The 21,806-nt window shown below is 41.8% G+C and overlaps 1 protein-coding gene across 2 annotated transcripts in view; it reads right to left on the bottom strand.

Moving 5' to 3' along the window:
• Window positions 1–7,175: 7,175 nt before the first annotated feature.
• Window positions 7,176–21,806, bottom strand: part of OGFOD3 (2-oxoglutarate and iron dependent oxygenase domain containing 3) — a 39,058-nt gene continuing 24,427 nt past the window's right edge. For both annotated transcript variants that reach the window (XM_083597953.1, XM_083597952.1), the window contains exons 8-9: window positions 18,002–18,125; window positions 7,176–8,143 (exon numbers count right to left, since the gene is read on the bottom strand). In XM_083597953.1, the coding sequence (XP_083454079.1) occupies window positions 8,007–8,143; window positions 18,002–18,125 (261 nt within the window). In that variant the 3' untranslated portion in view covers window positions 7,176–8,006. The remainder of the gene's footprint in view (window positions 8,144–18,001; window positions 18,126–21,806) is intronic.

The following is a 21,806-nucleotide window of genomic DNA, read 5'->3' as shown; positions in this document are numbered from 1 at the left end:
AGAGCAGGGTTTCCCAAACTTGGGTCTCCAGCTGCTTTTGGACTACATCCCTAGCTAGCAGGACCAGTGGTCAGGGGTGATGGGAATTGTAGTCCAAAAACAGCTAGGGACCCAAGTTTGGGAAATCCTGCAATAGAGCAAGGCTTGGAAGCCTTTATAGGATCAAGGGCCACATGCTGTCATGAGCAACCTTCTGGAGGCCGCATTCCAGAGGTGGGCAGGCCAGAGACAAGAGTGTGCGAAGCAATGGGTGTGATTCTTACTGCTGGGTGGTAGAACACATTCCAGCAACACAAAATCAGAGGCTTCTGCATACACACCTCTCCAACCTTTATGCATCCAAGCAAGCAGAGTAACTTGGCTCAAGGACACATTGCAGCTATGCAAAAGCAAGTGAGGAGGCTGCAGATCAGAAGCAGAAAGGCAGTTGTCCTAGGGCAGGCTTCCTCAACCTCAGCCCTCCAGATGTTTTTGGCCTACAACTCCCATGATCCCTAGCTAGCAGGACCAGTGGTCAGGGGTGATGGGAATTGTAGTCTCAAAACATCTGGAGGGCCGAGGTTGAGGATGCCTGTCCTAGGGAGAGTCCTGGGAGCCCAAATAGAGTAGAGGACAATTCTAACTTCTTTCAGGTGACCAGTAGCAGGGTGTAGGGTGGAGCCACCTTCCCGACACCAGTCTTGCTGCTACTTTTCTAGATGGGATCAGGTGGCAGCGGCAAGGTCAGGGCTTCATAAGTGCACCAATGGAAGCCTCACACACTGCTATTTCAGGAGACAAGTTGAAGGGATATCTACAAATCTGTGTTAATGCAGTTGAACACTTTTCAGCAACAAAGGCACAATGGCAGAATTCATCTTCTCCATGTATGGCTTGGTAGAGAAACCACACTAAGGCAATGGACTGCAAAGGAGATAGTGAACTGAATTTCAGGTGACTGCTTTTGAGCCTGCTGTGCTAGAGACAGTGGAAAGAATTTCTGTGTTTCCAGGAAGCCTTGTTTTGCTGCATGATGATTGGAATTCATTCTCTCTCTCTTTGATTCTTTACAAGTTACAAGGTGTTAATTTCATAATTGAAGTACATCAAGACTGCAGCTGTGCAGTTTCCCAAGAAAGTATGCTACAGAGTGTTGCTTTTCAGGCTTGGGAATAAATGCATTGCCTAGTGGGATTGGAAAGCACAGCTGGTATACATAGTTTATTTCAGTAAAGCATTGGCACTTATGGGGATCAGAATCAGGCTGGTTATTACTGCAAATTAACCAGAGGCAAATCTTTGAGAAGGATCCTACAACTCTGTCAATTCCCAATTGTTGAATTTTGTAACCAGAAAAGATGCCTACCAGGTTTGCCAACTTTTTCAGTGGCCACTGTAGCTGTACATGACCATGATTACTGCTGAGGTGTGAAAAGCTTCGTCTGCTAACTTCTAAACAGCAAGCGGTTCTTAAAGAGACAAGAATAGGCTATGCCAGTTTTGTTCTGATAGGTTGGCAACCTTAATGATAGTCCCCAATGCACATTTTCAAGCATTTCGTGTTGCAGACTGGAAACAGTTTCCTTTTTGGCTGCGAGACGAAATGGTGGTGGAAGCAAAACTAGTTTTACAAATACAGTACAAGGGAGAAGTGCCAACCTTTAACAGAAACAGTTGGGAAAGTTCTTCTCATACAAGCATAAGAATGCAGGAGCTCTTCTGACAACACGACAGCGCTAAGCTGTGTTTGTAGGTCCATTTCCTTGGCTCACAGTGTTAGAACTGAGAATCATCTTCCATTAGGGTGGCCAGATGCAGAAATGGTAGAGGGCTTCTGCACCCTTGAATGGTTGTGTAGAAGAGGAAATTCCAGCAGGTGTCGCTTGTATGACAAGCTACATTGCATGGAAAGTTCTTGCTAACATGACCACATTGAGCTTTATCAGTTGGGATTTTTCTTAAGAAAGGCTCCAGGGCCTTCAAACTTTGTCATGATGTGCAAGTGTTTGTGTCCATGCAGTTTTATGAAGGGAGGAAGAGAATGCCATACACTGCAATCCTGTGCATCTGGGGAGAAGCAAGCTGAACTGTGCTCTCAGACTAGTGTGTGTGCATATTTAGAAACCGGAGAAACTTGTGGGCAGCACAACGCAACCATGCTCACATTGTAACCTACTGGCCACAATATAATGCTTCTTTCGAGGCTGATTTCAGTGGGGAGAAGGGACCCTGTGGGCACCAGCAAAGGCTTCTGAGTGGGCATCATGTTTGCAGCCACCAGTGTATATACATAGCAGCCTTAAGTTCCTTAGCACACAGCAGTTGTCATCTTCACATCCTCTTCAAGTCCGCAGGGAACGCTGTGGGAAGCGCCTTCCTTTCAGAGCTACAGGACTGAGTAATGAAGTTTGTAAAGCGAAGATTGTCTCCTGGGGAGGGAGTTCATCCATTAGTAAATGAGGCAGGATGCTTTTAAGGGGGGGAGCATCTTAAAAGCACTTCATTACTCCTGTCAGGACATGTACAAAGAAGCGGGGGATTAGATATATTTTCTTCATGCTGGAATGTTCTGTTAGTGAAACCATGGGATTTTTATCTTATAACTGAAGGCGCGTAGGAGTGTGGGTAGTATGCAGAAGAGGATTTGAAGTCTAATTTTTGCTACATCATGGGTGTAAGGGAATGGACAAACCAAACATGCATAGTGTCATGAACTACTTCACATAAATGCCTGTTTTATTTTGATGGCCCGTTAGAAATCTAGGGTGGGGTCCCCGATCTATTTAGCTTTGGGGCACATTCGGAAATGTGAGAAACTTTCATGGGCACAAAAACCCAGTTATTTCACAGAAGAAAACTGCTAATGCTCTGAACCACAACAACCCCAGCCCAAACATGTGCCTAGACCCCCTCCCAAAAAATAGGCAAAGCACCTCCCTAGCCAGACAGCAGCAAAAAATCCCATAGGCAACACTAGCAAAGAAAAAAAGACAAAACACCCCAAACAAAAAAAGTGGGTGACCCCCCCCCAGCACAACTCAACAAAAAAAGCAGGCAAATCCACCCCCATGCCAATAAACCTAAAAAATGCAGATAAGACAAACACCCCCCAAAAAACTATCTATCTGGGAGCCAGTGTGGTGTAGTGGTTAAGAGTGGTAGACTCGTAATCTGGTGAACTGGGTTCACGTCCCCACTCCTCCACATGCAGCTGCTGGGTGACCTTGGGCTAGTCACACTTCTCTGAAGTCTCTCAGCCTCACTCACCTCACAGAGTGTTTGTTGTGGCGGAGGAAGGGAAAGGAGATTGTTAGCCACTTTGAGACTCTTTCGGGTAGTGATAAAGCGGGATATCAAATCCAAACTCTTCTTCATCTATCTATCTATCTATCTATCTATCTATCTATCTATCTATCTTGAAAAACACCACCCATCTCCGAAACTGATCACTCCCCTATCTCCAGAATTATCAGGCAGTAGCAGGACCTTTTTCCTTTTCTCTTCTGAAGAGTTTCAGAAGTCTGGAAACCCAAGCTATACCCTCCAGCTGTGGAGAAAGGTAAGAGGGTGGAATGGCTGGATACCGACACTTTGCTGTTTTTAACAACACTCCCTTGCTGATGACAATCTGCTTCAGACATGTACATAGCAAATTACCAGAGGCTACCAAATGAATTAATGGAATAGAATGTAGACCTCTTGAGATCTATAAGCCAAAAGCTTCACTGTTGTTCCACTCAGTAGAAGTTTCTCTTCCATATTTTGCTGCAGTACATTTGCTGAGTTGGTTTCCCATGAAACCAACTTAGCTATGTTAAATTTGGAGGAACGGGAGCTTCTCCTCTGCCTGCATAAAGGAGGTAGTTTACTTGACTGCCCTACTTTACCCAGAGACAACACAAAGAGTTCTCCTGGATTCAGTGGGGTTTGCCTGGAAGTTTGGTTAGAATTGCAGCCTAAAATGGCAATGCTTTCAGTAGTGGTTATGACAGTGAGAAAGGGAATGATGGCCAAGACTTCAAAAGGCTTAGACTGGCATTGCTTCTATTCCAGAATCAACAGGAGAAAACAGTTGTATATTTACCAAATGATTGATCAGACTCATTACCAACTCAGAACCAAATGAATATGTGAATGGGGCAGCTACCTTGGTATATTCATGTGTAATTTCTGCACTAAAAGGTATGCCAGAGTGAAAGATTTCTCCCATTGCTTCAGACTTTTCTTCCAAGCCTGGCTCACTGCTGTTCTGTACCAGGAGAAAACTCCTTACGGTGAAAAGGGACAGGGGCGAAAGAGAGAGAGAAAGTGAAGCTTCTCTCAGCCATGCATACCTTCCGTTACAAAAATTAGGCAACCCACCCTCCTCACATTTGTACAGTGGTACCTCGGGTTAAGTACTTAATTTGTTCCGGAGGTCCGTTCTTAACCTGAAACTGTTCTTAACCTGAAGCACCACGGGGCCTCTTGCTGCTGCTGCGCCGCAGGAGCACAATTTCTGTTCTCATCCTGAAGCAAAGTTCTTAACCCGAGGTACTATTTCTGGGTTAGCAGAGTCTGTAACCTGAAGTGTATGTAACCCGAGGTACCACTATATATGAACAGAACAGACACATGAATGTGCAATGTTTTATTTACATTTCCACCCTGCAACAGGTTCCTAGGGTGGCTTACAAAATGCTTTTAAAAATGCCTCTCGGTTCTAGGTTGCCCTCAACTTACCTGCTGCTTTTGGCCCTCAGGTATTCCCTATTGTACTTGGAGGTACAGTGGGCAAAATGCTCAGTTTGGACATGTTAAGCTTCTATAGCTGGGCTCCCCTGGTGGGTGGGTAGGTGGGCGGGTATTTCCTTCAATGGGTTTCCTGTAATGAATTAGCTTGGCATGAAAAGTTTGGCTTTGCTAACTTGCTGCAGTTTTGTAGCTGGGAGGTTTGGCTGCTTGCAACAAGAAAAGCCTCTTGGGCTACAGCGGAAGATGCTGGCCTGGCATAGCAACATCAATAAAAAATGGATTTCAGCTTCCTTCAACCAAAATAAGCAATCAAGCCGGCTGCTTTCACAAGCGGAATTAGAGCGAGTTCAAGTGTCACCCACAAAATCATTACTGCCCGCTAGCTGCCATGTTTAGCCATTTCTTAAAATAAATAGCTTGAGACATCAGCATTTCTTGCACTTTTATTCCAAAGCTGAACTTACACACCGCTGTGATCCAGCCACCACTAGCCTGCAGGGGTTCTGGCATAAATTAAGTTATCCTCTTACTGTTGCACTCTGTATATGTTAACATGCCATCATAAATGGCCCAGCAGCAGGCTTGGGTCCTCCCCCCCCTAACTTCAATATCAGTCTTAAGGGTTACAAAGCATTAGTCAGATCATGCTATTAAAAGCAGTTCTAATCATCAGTGTTTCATTTCACTGTTGTTGTTTTTTGTGACCCACTCAAGTTAAGCCATTTTTAATCTACATTAAAACAGAACCTCTCTAATGCTAAAAAGAACCCTCCACTTAATTTCAAGGAACAAATTGGTTGGTGAGGAAGAAACACGTTTGTTTCCTCCACTGGGTCTGTGTGCTGTGAAGCATCAGTTAAGTGTTAAGAGGAACATCTAAACGGCACACAAATTTTGAGCAAGTCGATTATGATTTTTATGTGTGCCCATGGAATTTATACCACCTGGAATAGATAATGATAATGACACGACACCAGTGTTTGCTGTTGTTGTTGAAGCAAATTAAAATCTATTTAGAAAACAATTTTATAATATAGGGCACATGGGTATATGAAAAGCTAAGTCCTGAACCCAGTAGAAAATGAGAAGCATTCAGCTCAAAATAGTAAATATTTCGCTGGTACTTGGGTGTCTTGCTGAAAGGCAACTTAGAGCAGGAGGTAAATATTCCAAAAATGCCAACGAAGACTTGATTTTAAATTTAGAAGCCTATCCAACATGTTTCAAGATTATTACACTCTTCTCCTCTTCTTCCCCAGTTAAGTTTCTTTTCTGATGCTTTTCACTGAAAAGAGGTTCTTCTCTCTTTCTTTTCTGCTGCAAACAGAACACACTGAGTAACTTGCTACAAGTCTCCTACAAGCACATTGAAAAGTTTCCCTACTTCCGCACCCTGTATACTGGTGAATCTCATTTTCATTTTTCAAAAGAAAGTTATTCAGATGACGAATAACAAATCTTAATGTACATTGTACCTCTGTGAATACTTAAAATGCAGTTTTACACAGAACCATGACAAAGACTACCACATGGGTTGTATTGGGGATTATTTTATGTGAAATGCCTGGCAAAACATACCCCACATTCTAGAGGCCTTTCTGGCTATAGCACCCTTTATTAATGCCTATCTTGAGCTTGGAGTTCAAGGAAATTCTGGTGGAAAATATTGTGTATCATTGTAAGATCACCATAGTTTGCTGGTCAAAGGGGGGTTCGGCAACAGGAGGATGCCTATCTGTCATCACTCTATGGCCTCCCCAGGCTTGACAGGAGATGGGTCACTCCAAGCCAGTGGACCTAAAACCCACTTCCCCATCTCTTTTATTCACCCCAGTAGTTGTTCCTTTAGATGAAAGCCTTGTGCTTATCCAAGGAGGCAGTTATGATTTCAGGTCTGTTAGAACATCTATTCTTCAACACTTAGGACAGGTGCTTTATGTGCTGTTATTTCTGACTGGGCACAGAGTTGGTTTATACTGCTCCCTTTTTTATCCATCTTGTAGAAGATGAATGGAATGTAGCCCGCTAGGGCTTGCTACTTCATTACTTGGAAATCTGTGTGATGTAAGAAGTTTGTGTCCTCTGTGATAAAACGGCATGCAAAGTGACAGGTTACCCAGTGATGTTTCCAACTTAACATTTTCTTACACAATTTGATTAAAGTACATTTTCACAATTATACAAAACTCTTGAATCAAATTTTTTTTTTTTTTTGCCTATCCTAGATAGATTTTAAGTTTTCCTTAAGTTCATCCAATTTCAATTTTACCTAAAGAAAACATGGCTCATTATTCTTGAAGCCCTGCAGGATTTCTTAAACTTGGATCTCCAGCTGTTATTAGACAACAACTATCATCCCTGACCAGGGTCCTGCTAGCTAGGGATGACAGCCCTAGAGTAGCTATGATATTATTTCAGACTCACTTTGGTAGGTGAATAACTAGTACGACAAAGGCAAAGAGTTCATAACAAAGCAAACTTTAATGGATCCTGAGATCACTTGAGTATTCTCCTCCTATCTGACCATTTGAAGCCATCTCTCAGTTCACATACAGTTTTGCACAGAACAGTCCATTCCAGTAGTCAAAGCACATGTTTTGTTTCCAAGGAGAAACATTGCAGTAACATTAAAGAAAAACAACACTTGACACATGGATAATGTCCATAAAATTCTGTAGTTCTGGGTTATATGTACATAGAATTTGAAGCATGGTACTCTAGTGTGTATAAATGTGCGAATGCTCAAGACTGTAAATTGAATGCCCCACTTATTTTCCAGAATTTACATATAACAGAAGAAAGGAGGAGTGGGGGATAGGTGGGGAGGGCAACAAAGCTCAACAGGTTTATTAGAAAAGTCTTCCTTCACAACATGTTCCTGAGTGGTTATCTGCCCACAAACTATTCCATGGGACTCCCCCAATAGTGCTTTTGAGAGCAACAACTGAAGGGAATATTTGAAGTGACTACATTTTGATCTTCGGTGTTAGAGGAATGGCAGTGCATGTGGCATGTTCTGCAGTCTCTGAATTCTGACGTGCCCTTAAATGTGTGGGGTGAGGGGGGCAGTTTATGACTATTACCTTGCAAAAAGCAAAATGGTTACAGGAGACTTAGAAAGGTGATCCCTAAGGCACTGTTTGCAACACTTAAGAGGGAGATGAGTGTGAGAAAACGGCTCACATTAAATAAAGTTTAGAAGGATCTGTGGAGGGGAATTTACATGTGAAGTTAAACCCCCCCCATCTTCTGCACAGGGCTTTTGTTGTCAATCCATCTAGCCACCTGTCCCATTATGTTAAAACAGGATCCCCGATACCGTGGTCCGGATTGCAGGTGAAGGAAATGGTGATGGCGTAACGGGTGCCCCAGTGGACCTTTTCCACATGATGGAGGTTCTCGGAGCCAGAAGTGAAGAAGGAAACCCGGCCTGCAAAGAGAAGAACGTACAGTCAGGAGAGCGAAAGGATGCATGCTGTTTGCCCAGTGGCCAGTACTTAGGATACTGCTATCCCATGCCTACCCTGGGACATCTACAGATTCAAGATTTGAATGCTATCCGAAAGCATGGTCCCCAAAGAACAAGATCATGCTACTTAAGATGCACATAGACAGACTGCAATATGAAAGACTGCTTTATTTAATGGATTCATTTATTTCCATGTAAACATACTTTGTTCTGGAGGGCAGAGACATGCAGTAACACAGCTGCCATGGAGCACAAGGTCTAGCGAATGCTGCTGCTATGCAGATTACTAGTAACATTCAATCCCGGCTGTCAGAAAAAAAGATTTTTGGCTTGGTTCTTGAGTTCTACAGACCAAAGCTGTTTGACAGCCATTTCAGTAGGGAATACCACCCCTCTCTACCAAATGAGGGACCAAGCTTGCAGTAAGAAAACCCAGAAGTGTGCACTATACGGTATGTCTAAAGAGCTTGTTTATTTGATCGAAGGGCCCAGTAAAATAAAGAATCTGCCCTAGCCTACTGCATAGCTCACAGTCATGGCAAGGCAGACAAATGGTCCCACCACTATGGGATGCCCCCACCCCTCTCGTGTGTCATCTCATGAGAGCACAAACATCATCCTAAAAGGGAAGCGCAGAAAGATAAAGGCTGCTGCTGGGACTGGTGCACCAGCCACAACTCAAGCCAGCTACTGAACTGACAACACATGGTGAGAAAACCCAGAGGAGCTTGCTCTGCACGAGTTCCCCCATTAGCTCCTCGGCTGAGCACACCAGCACTTTTAAAAACTGAAATATAAATAAACAGGAAAGCTGTCGTGAGTGCTGAGGCCATAATTAGGTTTATACACCAAATTCCCCCTGAGCTGAAAACATTTCTGCACGTAGGCAAGCGAGCACAGAGCACATGCACTTTCATAGCAGAACCTTCTCAGGTGCCCAATTTTGCCACTTAAAACGCACAATGTTTGAGTTTCTTTTAAAAATTGCGGAAGTGCACAGCCAACATCTGAGAGTGGATTTCACACCTGGCTGTTTAAGCAAAGTTAACTGTTCGGAGTCAGTAGGGCCAAATCTTTCTGTACAACATGTTGTTGCTAGTACAGTGAATTTTTGAATGCACATTCAAGGATTTTACTTCCATCTACTATTTGGAAAAACCCAGCAACCACAAAAAATAAAGAGCTGGCATGTTTGAACTCAGGATGTTGTTGCCGTTTTTGGTTTCAGACAATCAACCCACAAGAAACAAATGCCTGAACGGTGACAGAATTTGTAATTTCAGAAGAACTGCAGGTTTCTAAATTATCTGTTAGTTTATTTTCTTCATCAACGGATACAAACATTGCCAACTGGGAAGGAGGACTATATGGACGAGGTAGTGGCACAAGGCATATTGGACTTTCCAGGTACTTAAGAGTGGCATAAGCATTTGCCCAAATGAATGTTGTACTAAGTACTAGCCAGCTTTTTGCTGACTCCTAGAACAAGGGCAGGTGTCTGGAGCTGCTTAAGCAAGGAAAATCTCTTTCCTAGGCAACAAAAGGCTGGGGGACCTTTCGTATGGCTGAAGTTGCATGATTGTAGCAGGAGTATCTAGTTTTAAGAAGTGTTCTCTGCCATGCTACTTGTAAAATGTCCAGCTATTCTTTCATTGCTTCAAAACAGTTTATGCCAGGGCTTTATTAACTACACTCTTGAGGACTTATTCATATTCCAAAATAACAATTCCCTAACTATAAAATGCTTACTAACACACAAAGTATAATGCCTATATTATACTAAACAAGATTTCAGTACAATACTTTAATTTAAAAAAAAGAAAGAAAATATGGAGCTACAGTGTTTATTCAAGGACAGCAGCTTTTATATGGGAACGTGAGTTATTATTATTACTATTTAAATTTATATACTGCCCTATACCCACAGGTCTCAGGGCGGTTCACATGATAAAATCCGAATATAAACCCACAAATGGTTTATGAATGTTCCTTGTCTTTGGGGAAGGTGCGACAAGCAAGCAGCTTTACTTTCTGCTAATTCATACTTTAAGATACATTAAAGTTTGGAAGATTTTCAGCAAATGGCTCGGATCCCATTTTTGCAGGGTTAGAAACTAAAGGATCCCCCAACACCTCAAGCAGGCCAAAATGAATATTTACAATCAGTATAAAAACTGAATGATTGCTTGAGGACAAAAGTGTGTTGCTAATGTGTAAGAAAAGGCAATTTGGCTTCAAACTTGGTAGCTGATACAGAAACCCCACAGGACTCCTGTAGCTCCTTAAAACATAATTGCAAACACAATTAGCAGTGAGGTGCCTTATCCCCTTTCTCTCTATCACACCATTTATTATAGCAGAGGTCTCCAACCTTTTTTGGGCCTCGGGGCCACATCTGGAGAACTGCCATAGACAACACAAATAACCCATTTTAACAACAAAAAACAAACAAACAAAAAAAACGCTGGTGATGCTCAGAACCACTATCACCCTGCCTCTGGACAGGTAAGAATGCACATACACCAAAACAAATAAGAAGCAGGCAACCTCCAAAGAACCCCCCAATGTCTTGCCTCTAGCCCAATAAAAGCCTCATTTTTTTTAAAGTGTTTTAAATATTGGGAAAAGCAGGGGTCCCTGATGGGCACTATGGGTAGGCATCTGATGGCACATTGGGGACTCCAGATCTATACTCTCTAGATATTTTGAAATTACCAGGACAACACAAATGGGTGCAATTTGTTGTCGCAAATGGAATTAGTAAGCTCCCCACCCCACACACCACCTCTAAGCATGCAGCTTATTTTGAATCTTGGACATTGTGATGTTTCAGCTGGTAAGCCTTGGTTATTCTTTGATTCATGAGGCAGATAATCAAATTGTGCATTCCAATATTCAGATAACCCATGTTCTTGGGCTCCAGCTTCCATCAGCCCCAGTCAGCTGATGGGAGGGAAGATGAAGGCTCCCTACCCCAGACTTTCTCCTTAACCATTTTTCATTACAAAAGCAAGCTTTCCTATCACTCCACAGTAATGGCCGGAGGAAGCACACCCACTAACAGTGCCCCTGCTACATCCCTATTAAAAGGCCCAAGGGCCTCCCTTATACATGGAGTTGAATTTCAGATACTTTCATAGCAAGCCTGTGCAGCATACTTAAAAAAAGATCCTCCATAATGAAGCAATCAAAGGTTTGTTTTTTTAAGACCAAAATTCCAAAGCTAATCAAATTTAATAAAATATGCAATGAAATCATGCATCTGGTCATAATTGGGTGGTTGCAAACAGAAATGACAGAGTGCAAAACTAGATTCTGCAGCCACCATTTTCATTTTTGCCTGTAGCTGTGAAGGATTATACAGGCAGTCCTAAAAAAAATAATATCAAAACAAGCTGAAGGTCTTCTTGTCACTTCTGGCTGATAAATATTTACCAAGAAAGCTACTAGATCATTATCACTCTGGAGAATTCATCATAATATGTGGTTGCTTCAAAGCACAACAAAGCTACAAACTTGAAAAGGGTAAGATATACTGTTGTTTATTATTATGAGTTTACCTATAATATAACTTAATGGATTTTGCATGAAGCAGTGCTAAGATGTGGCTTTCCTAAGATGTGAGCTTGAAAGGCAAAAATGCTGCTTTATTATCAAACATCCTAAGGAGAATTATCAGTTGGTGCTTTGAAACCACAAGCATTAAAGAAGGGAAACTGAACAGCTGGAGGAAGGCCACTTCGTCAGATCTATACACAGTTCTTCCTCCCAGGATAACAACATCTAATTCAACTATAATGATAACTTTAGCACATACACACACACTGTAACAGCCATAGCTTCTCCATAACCATGGGAAATGTCTTATTTGATCAAGTGCTGATAATAAGTAATGTCTATCGTCTTACAAAACTACAATGCCCTGCTGAGAAGGATGACTGTAAAACTAGTTTAGGACTACAGTGTGTAGACACTTCACAGCATGCTACGGTATCTGTGGTAAAATACACATTGGACTTCTCTAAACATGCTGGTATGGTTTGTAATCTTCTACTCCCTTCTAGTGACTAAAGTTTTGTAAAAGATGCTGGATTCAATAAGGCTGGCACTATTATGGGGGAAAAACCGGTTTCCTACGCACCGCAGCTGGTTAGTAAAACATGCAGCTACCTTTCTGGCAAACTGAATTTCAAAGTGGTAAAAGTGCTTCTTGTATTGGTATCAGCAACAGGCCAGTGTGAAGTATTGTACAAGTCCGGAATAGCTTTTAGCAGATTGATACAAAGGCTTCCGAGTTCCTCACTTGACTGCGTTTACAAGCTGTAGGCTAACTGTCAATGGTGCCAAAGTACCGACAAAAAGCAACACTAATGCCTATCCATGGTAATTAACAAAAGTTAGTTGCACATAAATCCCACTGAAATCAATGGGTCAAATTAGTAGCAACAAACTTTAGTTCTATAAAGCATAACTACCTTAATCAGATTGAGTCCAGTGTCTGCTACAAAACCCTTCCAAACACTCTTCTGAGAGAGAGGCTATTATTGTGTTCTTTCCCATATTGCCAAATCTTTACAAATAATTCCTGGCCATTGCACTTTGACACAATAGTACCTGCTTTTTATTTTAGAAAGCGTATTTTTGCTTTTGAGGAAGAGAATACAGGAAAATGTGTGTAACAAAATATAGACACATTCAGGGTTCACATTAGTTCACGTATATCCATTTCGGAGTATTCACCAGAAGCTTTTGAGCTAACAAACTCCAAACATTACATTCAGGTTAACACGCAGCCCCCAGTTCTTTCAATTTTAAATCCACAGGGTATTCCAGAGAACTTGAATACAAACCACTACTCAAAGATCTTACTTTTTTAAAAATAACAGCAGACACGTCTGCAGAAGAAAATGTTGCAACTGCAGATTGCTTGAGAGAACAGTGAAGTAAGAATACATTGTGTATTATTCTGAACTAGACACCTGTCTTTGTAACAAAATGTTCAAATCCTACACCCAAGGAAAGTATCAGAAATTAAGGATAAGTGAAAGCTTATGAAGCAATTCACAAACAAAAAACATACACACCGTTCTGTATACAATTGCTACAATATACAAATATCCAGGTTTTTGCAATACTCCTAATTGCCCACATCACATGCAAGTGGAATTGGTGCTGATGCCAGATATCTAAAATCACTGATTAATCCAAGTCTCTTCAATTCATCACTTCCCAAATTTTGCATGTGCTTGCTTACTCCTGCCCTTCACCAGTCAATTATGAAGTAGTTAAAAGTACAAATACTATAAAACCTATTAACACAAACCACAAAATAGCATAGTATAAGTATCTAATTAACTCACAGCAACTTAAAATAATTAAAAACAACAAAGTGGGTACCAGGGGAGCTTCCTTTAATAGGAATATGTGAATACTCAATATGCGAAGTACATCTTCATTCCACCAGGTGCTCTTATAATATTCCTAGAGCTGGGCTTTTAAGTAACTATTACATTGTCCTAATTTCAATGTATTTTAATTAGAGATCTCTTAAAAGTTTAAGAAATGTGTCATCCACATGAATACTGCTAATGCCCATAAAAGAACTAAATCAGTCGTATTATTCAAAATAATTAGTTTTTAATTTGCATGGTTCTATTATTGTCTATAATTATTCTAAAACATGTTTTTAACCTTCTAATGAATCAATCACAACTGATCTGAAAAAATTATCAAGACAATGAACCACAATTTCACAAATTTGCACCTAGCTCCAAGCCCTGTATATTAGGGGCAAGCAGGTTTCAAAAAAATATTACCAACTTCCCAAGAACTACATTCCACAATGGTTGGTTTGGTTTACGTAAAGCCACAAATACATATCATGGTAGTTATTTTGCAACCACTCAAATGTAGCTACTAAGGAAATCCTTTGCCATTTTGTCTGTAAAGTCATCCACCAAAGTAATCCCACCTGCACAAGGAATTCCATCTGTGCAAAAAACCTTTCTTTCCCATCTCTCCCTGCATCCCACCCACCAGCTTCAGATGGTTGGGGGAACCCCAGAACTGTTTGGTGAGGCACAAGGAGAGGAAGTCTTATTGCGAAGATGCAAGTTCTTCTGCTAACAGGATGGATTTATTGGATACAGCCTATTATTACAACAAGCAAGTAAAGTTCTATATTTGATAAAATGTATACAGTTCACTCTCAAAAACATGTCAGTCAAAAGTAACACTGGTGTCTATCAGAAGGAAGCCTACTGATTTCATCAGCAGTAATACAGCAGATGTAAACAATGGATATGTACATATCCCTGAAATTCAAAGCCAATAAACATATGTGTATTTATAGATACTTCTTCATAAGCCACAAGCTAACTCAAAACTATTATTCACACTACTGTGAGAAAGAGTATTGAAACATATCCAATATGTACTATGCAGGACGAGTTTAATTAATCCAATTATATTTGCATAAGTACTTTCTGTTCCTGAAAAAAAGAATTCAATAAATCTAGCACCACATAAGACAATGAATCAAACTCTACTTCTGTGTTCTTAAACTAATTTTAAACTGTCTATAGAGAACCCAACAACAACAAGAGGTCACAGTCACTGAACTTTAGAATGTTGAAGCTGGATTCAGACCCAGAAATTAGCTCCATGGGTTCAGAAGTGCTCAGCTGAAAGGAGCACTGGAAGCTGCTGAAGTCTGCTCCAGCTTGGATTAAATTTCAAACCGGAGAAAATTTCTCAGTTTATGCCCTAGTTTAAATGGCTGCACCTGACACAACTGCTCCTGGGCAGCAAAAGCCCATTATTTCAGTAGACCACCTTGCCACAAGAATCTCTTTTGACTAATTGGCATTTCAGTAATCCTATTTTAGTATTCCTCCCGAAGAAACGGAACAAATCCTGAAGATCGTTAGGGAAGCACCATTGTGATTTTACTCAACTCCCACACTGGCATGCTATCCTGGTGGAAAAGCAGTGAAGGAACTATTTACATTGTTTAAAAAACTGTTCTGAATCCGAAGACCTAATTAATCAGAAACAAGTTTCTATTTCTATAGGAACCATAATCACTGACAGAAGTAGTTGTATCCAGCAAAGGTCAGGGTGTCAAAAGATCAGACTAATTACCCACAGTCTCTTCACTCCCATGCTGCAGAAAAAAAATTAAGAGTCCTCCACCTCGTCTTCTTCCTTGCAGCCTCCCCTTCCCATTTCATTTCCCCCGCTTCAGATAACAACCTCATCCTAGTTGCAGGCTCATTGTACTGCCACCGATGGGCAGCCTCCGCAGTGCTATTAACCTAAGTATGCATGGCTGAGCTCTTCGATACATTAAGGTATCTCTCCCTTGAAATGCCTTGCAGAAAATTCATTTGAGAGTACAGTCATCTGTAATGGTTTTGCAAGAATGCCCTTTTGCTGCATATCTAGGTGTGCAAGAACCACCTGCAAGAAAAAGGATTCAAATTTGCAGCCCGTAAGGTCATTGCCCTACTTGGAACATCTTGGCCAGGCAAGACATAGAAGATTTAGAAAATCCTGTCATGTTTAGAAAAAGAGGCAGAGTTTCTTTTCATTTGTATAGTAGCTTGGAGAACCAAAGGGTAGGCTGCTGGATCCATCTAATTCAGCATTGTGCTCTCACAGTAGCCAACCATACGAATGTGGGAAACCCAGCAAGCAAAATATGAGCACAAGAGCATTATTCCCTCCTGTGGTTTCAAGCAACTGGTATTCAGAAGCATTGCTGCTTCCAGCTGTGAAGGTAAAGCATAGCCATCGTGGTTAGACTCCTGTTTCTTGCCTTCTCCTTAAAGGTAAAGGTAAAGGACCCCTGACCGTTAAGTCCAGTCGCGAATGACTCTGGGGTTGCGGCGCTCATCTCGCTTTATTGGCCAAGGGAGATGATGCTTATCCGCAGACAGTTTTTCCGGGTCATGTGGCCAGCATGACTAAGCCGCCTCTGGTGAAACCATAGCAGCGCACGGAAATGCCGTTTACCTTCACACCGGAGCAGCACCTATTTATCTACTTGCACTTTGATGTGCTTTCGAACTGCTGGGTTGGTAGGAGCAGGGACCGAGCAACAGGAGCTCACCCCATCGCGGGGATTCGAACTGCCGACCTTCCGATCAGAGCAAGCCCTAGGCTCAGTGGTTTAGAGCATAGTGCCACCTGCGTCCCTGCCTTTTCCTTAACAGAGTGCAAATAAAGAAAAATCTCTGCCCTGGTACTCCCTCAAGCCCTCCACACAAGCCAGAGGACTTAGAAAAGCCCAGCGGTTAGCAGTGAGGACAAAAAGGCTTAGCTAGTAAGCCAGGTTGAGATTTGGGGGCCTCTGTTAAAGCCCACTGACTTCAGCGTTAAATATTCCCTGTAGATCATGAGGAAGAGCACTACAGGATCCACTTTCCTTTGAACAAGTGAGCACTAGAGACTTATGGGGCTGGTTCCGATGTATTGCTAAACCATACAAAAGAATTTGCTTTAAAATGATAGGAAGTGCTTTAAAAACAGATCTCATTTTGTTCAACTGCTATTTTAATCAAGACAGAAGATGGTTCAATTTACTTTTCTATTTTCCATTTCTATAGTACCTTTCAAAAGACTACACAAAATATGTGATGTTGGGATTGTCTTACCTATATAGAATCGCAGAATTGTAGAGATGGAAGGAACCCTGAGGATCATCTAGTCCACCCCCTGCAATGCAGGAATAGGCAGCTGTCCCATACGGGGATCAAACCTGCAACCTTAGCAGTATCGGCACCAAGCTTTAACCAACAGTCAATGCACCAGTTTTTGAATGTTGACATAGCCTTTTCCAGTTTTCCTTCCAACAGCAGAGAAGAACTTGTTATTACTGTAAGTTTAAATAACTATTTAAACATGTAGACTAAAAGGACAAAATGAAGTGAATGAGCAGAAGCGTTCAGCTTACAAAAGCGATTAAACTCACCAAGGACAGAAGCTTTGCTGTTGGAATGAATAGCGAAATGTGCAGATAAAAGATTAGTGTTAATGTCTGTCTATACAAGAACACTTACAGATAACCTCTGAAACAGAAAAATGTGCTATATAAACATGAGTCATCAATGGGATGAACAGGACACACAAAAGCTGGTGCTCTTGAAGGCTGTGAGTATTGTTTCCAGGGGACTAGAAGGAACAGCAGTATTCTTTGGAAAGACCTTGTGTGTACTTAGGCAACAGCTTTCACAAAATAGTTTGGCCAGCTCATGGGATCGCCAACACAACCCTGGAAGCATGCATGTGCCTGCAGAGTTCCATCCATTCCCACCTCACCACACACACCCACACACACTGCCTGTACACAACACCCTTCACTGGCATTAGACAAAGTTTTTTGAGGGGTTTAACAGCTGGGAAGGAGTCAACATTCTCCTCCACAGCTGCACATTCAGCAATCACACTTGATGTGCAATATTTCTTGGAATGCCGACTTCATAAATTTTCAGTAGCATCTTAGACTGCTTCTCTTCCACTACCACTCTCAATGGCATTTTACAAAAAGTAGCAATTGATGAGATAACCGCCCCACATTTACCCTTGCAAAGACGAAAAATAAAGACTTGAGCCTCCTATCACCAAATTAGCACCATATTTCTAAAGAGTGAACTATAATCAAAGGCACCAAAACAGATGCTCAGCAGATATTGCTGGTGACATCCTTGGATAATCAGCTCAGAGCGGAAACAACAAGATATATAGGTTATGTGAGTGTAACATATGTAAGATTCAAGTATGAACTACTGGTAGTTATACAGTGAAGATAACTCTAACCTGCTCGGGGTTCTACAGTCCTATTTGCCCCTTCATCCATAAAGACAAACCGTCCGCCTCCAAAGTCTTCTGTGTAGTCTGAGAGGTAAAGCAACGATGTGTAGTCAAAAGAGCCGTAGGTCACCTAGGAAGAAAAACCACCAAATAAAAATATCCAGTCCCATAGGGGTTTGTCTGTGCAAGTTTGAGGATCTTGGGAGTTATCATCATCACCACTGATTTATTAACTGCCTTTTAATAAGCAGGCAATTTACTCTTATTAAAAAGTGTTTAAATTGGGGGGGCACACAAATAAATTTAAAACAAGACTAAAACACTTGCAAAACAGACAAAAGTTATTCTAGGGATATTATACTTAAACAACAACTTAAGGCGAAGAACATCTCAAACTGGTTTGTAATTTTATTTGTAAATAAATAAATATTTGTAGATATCTATTTCTTGAGAACCAATCTTGTCCAACTCTGTTGGATCGCATCTCTCAGAAGAAATGGATACGACTTTGAGCCCTCACACCCCTGTGGAGACATATCTAGAATCCTAGAACTGTGCAGCTATATAGCAGGGTCTCAGACTGTTATCTAGCCAAATCACTTACGCTATGTGGAATTTTCTGCATCATGCTGGCCCCATGTCAATACCTCAGCCAAACAGAACTAAAATAAACGCAACTAGGAAATGTACCTTCATATAGCAGATATAGATCCAAAAGGTACCTAATTTTCACTTCCTTTTTCCAATATTTAAAATCAGAAAGTTTAATTTTGTGACATTTCTTTTACAAGTATTGGGATATCAGCAACACTTGATTCCCCTGGTCCCCACAAAGAATTTGTGCATTCCTATCCTTTTACTAGGGACGCAAGTGGAGCTGTGGGTTAAACCACAGAGCCTAGGACTTGCAGATCAGAAGGTCGGCGGTTCGAATCCCCGCAACGGGGTGAGCTCCCGTTGCTCGGTCCCTGCTCCTGCCAACCTAGCAGTTTGAAAGCACGTCAAAGTGCAAGTAGATAAATAGGTACTGCTCTGGCAGGAAGGTAAACGGCGTTTCCGTGCGCTGCTCTGGTTTGCCAGAAGCGGCTTAGTCATGCTGGCCACATGACCCGGAAGCTGTACACCGGCTCCCTCGGCCAGTAAAGTGAGATGAGCGCCGCAACCCCAGAGTCGGCCACTACTGGACCTAATGGCCAGGGGTCCCTTTACCTTTTACCTATCCTTTTACTCCTTCATCTTTGCAACATTGCTGATTATTCTTTTGATCTGATAAACACTTTCCCCATTTGACAAGCATTTACTAACTGCAACAGAGTGGGCGAACTGTATTTACAATTACTGTTAAAGCAAGCTTGAAATCGTCCTAAGGAAGAAAATCCATTCATTGTGCCATCTGAAACGACGCCTTTCAAATCCCCTGCAACATTTTCCCTATAGGTCATGGTTGGCAACCTCTTATAAAATGCTGTATTATTCAATGTTATTGGAGCACTTTAAATGGATTTCTGAGCAAACAACAGAATGTTTCCCTTAGAAATTGATTTTTACTTCAGCATAGGTCACAGTTTCATATTTCAGATATGAGAAGACCTTTTGAACATGGCTGATGCAATGTAAAATAATGTTTTGTTAATTTGATAGAGCAGGCATAGGCAAACTCGACCCTCCAGATGTTTTGGGACTACAACTCCCATCACCCCTAGCTAACAGGACCAGCGGTCAGGGATGATGGGAATTGTAGTCTCAAAACGTCTGGAGGGCTGAGTTTGCCTGTGCCTGTGCTAGAGCCTCGCCCACGAAATAAACAAGAACTTTCATTCATGTCAGGATTTAGAATTCTATACAAAAACCCCAAATTCCCCGAGTCCCAACCCTAACCTTTAAAAACAAATACCAGGAAATATATTTAGTGTTGCCAAGATACCACTACACAATTCTGAGAGGGAAACACAGAAGAAATACAGTATTTTTCGCACCATAGGGCACACCGGACCATAGGGTGCACCCAGTTTTTAGGGGGGGAAATCAAGAAAAAAATTCTCCTCCCCACAGCCCCAAAGAGCAGCGTACTGGCTGCGTACAACCTCTCCCTGCCATAGGGGTTGCACACAGCTATGGCACAAGCCAAGGCAGCGAGCAGGATTGATCCCGCTCGCTGTTTTGGCTTCCTCTTTAGCCCCGCGCAACCTCTCCTTGCCGGGAGAGGCTGCGTGGGGCTAAAGAAGCCATAGCCTCGTGCAGCCTCTCCTTGCTGGAGGGGTTGCGCGCAGCTATGGAGCAAGCCAAGGCAGCAAACGGGATGGATCCCGGTCGCTGTTTTGGCTTCCCCTTTAGCCCCGTGCAGCCTCTCCTTGCCGGAGGGGTTGCGCGCGGCTATGGCACAAGCCTGCATTCACTCCATAGGACGCACACACATTTCCCCTCCATTTTTGGAGGGGAAAAACTGCGTCCAATAGAGCGAAAAATACGGTAAGTTCCTCAGGTGAAAATCTAGGGAGATTTGAAAGGCTAACTTGAAAATCCATGGGGGGGGGGGGATTCCATAAACCAGCATATGCTTTTTCGGATTACTCTACTATGTTATTTATTTGGTGGAGCAAAGGGACAGACAGCGTGCGGAGGAAAAACAGTAAAAGTGGGAGACACATTTTCTGTCTGTCTAGGGCTCCAACAGATGGAAAAGTGACTCAACAACATGCAGTGGCTACATCATTCAAAAGAAAAAACAGAGATAAGCCAGTCACTAAATTTCTGCTGCTAGACTGTCCAACACAACTATTGTGCTAAAAAAAGCAGGAATGGGGAACTCTTGGCTCCCCAAAGGTTGTTTGGCTCTAGCACACATCAGTCCCAGCTAATGTGGCCAACCGTCAAGGATTATGGAAGTCATTGTCCAAAAAGCATCTGGAAAGCCACAGGTTCACCATCACTGTGTTAAAGTGATGCACCCGGATTAATTTTTCACAACATGAATCAGTGGGGAAAAAATTCAGGAGAGAAAACCCAGTACCTGTAGAAACAGTTAACTTTTCTAAGGATTTAACACTGCTTAGAAAGCTACTTTCACGCAGTTGTAAAATACAAACCCAATAAAATCACTTTAAAGACAAGGAAGTTTATAAACACTTACATGCCTAAGTTTCAAAATTTCTTGTAGCTGTAATTTATTTTCCTGGAAGTTCTTACATAAGTACAAAACAGTTCGACTGTTAGCCTGTTATCTTTCAGTTTCTGTTTTGGCCCTTTTGCTTGCTTGTTTTTACAACTACAGCCACAGACGACCAAGTATGGTAAGCCTTAACTGCTTGTGTATTACACAAATTTACAGTCTCCACCATACAGAAACGTAAAAAGCTAAAAAGTGGGGGGGGGGGTTCAATCTTACTGCTAATGGAGGACAATGAGTTACAAATGCTGAAATCCATGTGATACAGCAATCTGAGTCTATCTAGTAGATTCTCATCTGGAAGGATTATGAAAATCCAGCAGAATGTATGAAACAAACCAGACAAGTAAGGCCAGTGTGGGCAGGAAGAATATCTGATTTGGACAAGGAACACTTGGGTTCAAATCTCTGCTAAAGAATTAATTTGCTAAGTTTATCAACTGGAAAATGGAATTAACACATTTACTCAGGAGTTAAACTCAGTGAGAGTTATTTCTATGTAAACATACTTGGAACTGAAGTATTAATCACAATAACTTGCTGTAGTAATGCAGTAATTACTGTTCTAGTGTCTACATTTACTAAGACAATAGCACACTATAATTAAAGAACAGATATGAAGGGTTGTTGGAGTAGAAGGGGAAA

This window comes from Podarcis filfolensis (genome assembly GCF_964270895.1).
Source record: "Podarcis filfolensis genome assembly, chromosome: 2".
Lineage (NCBI taxonomy): Eukaryota > Metazoa > Chordata > Lepidosauria > Squamata > Lacertidae > Podarcis > Podarcis filfolensis.
This window is presented reverse-complemented; position numbering and strand designations above follow the sequence as displayed.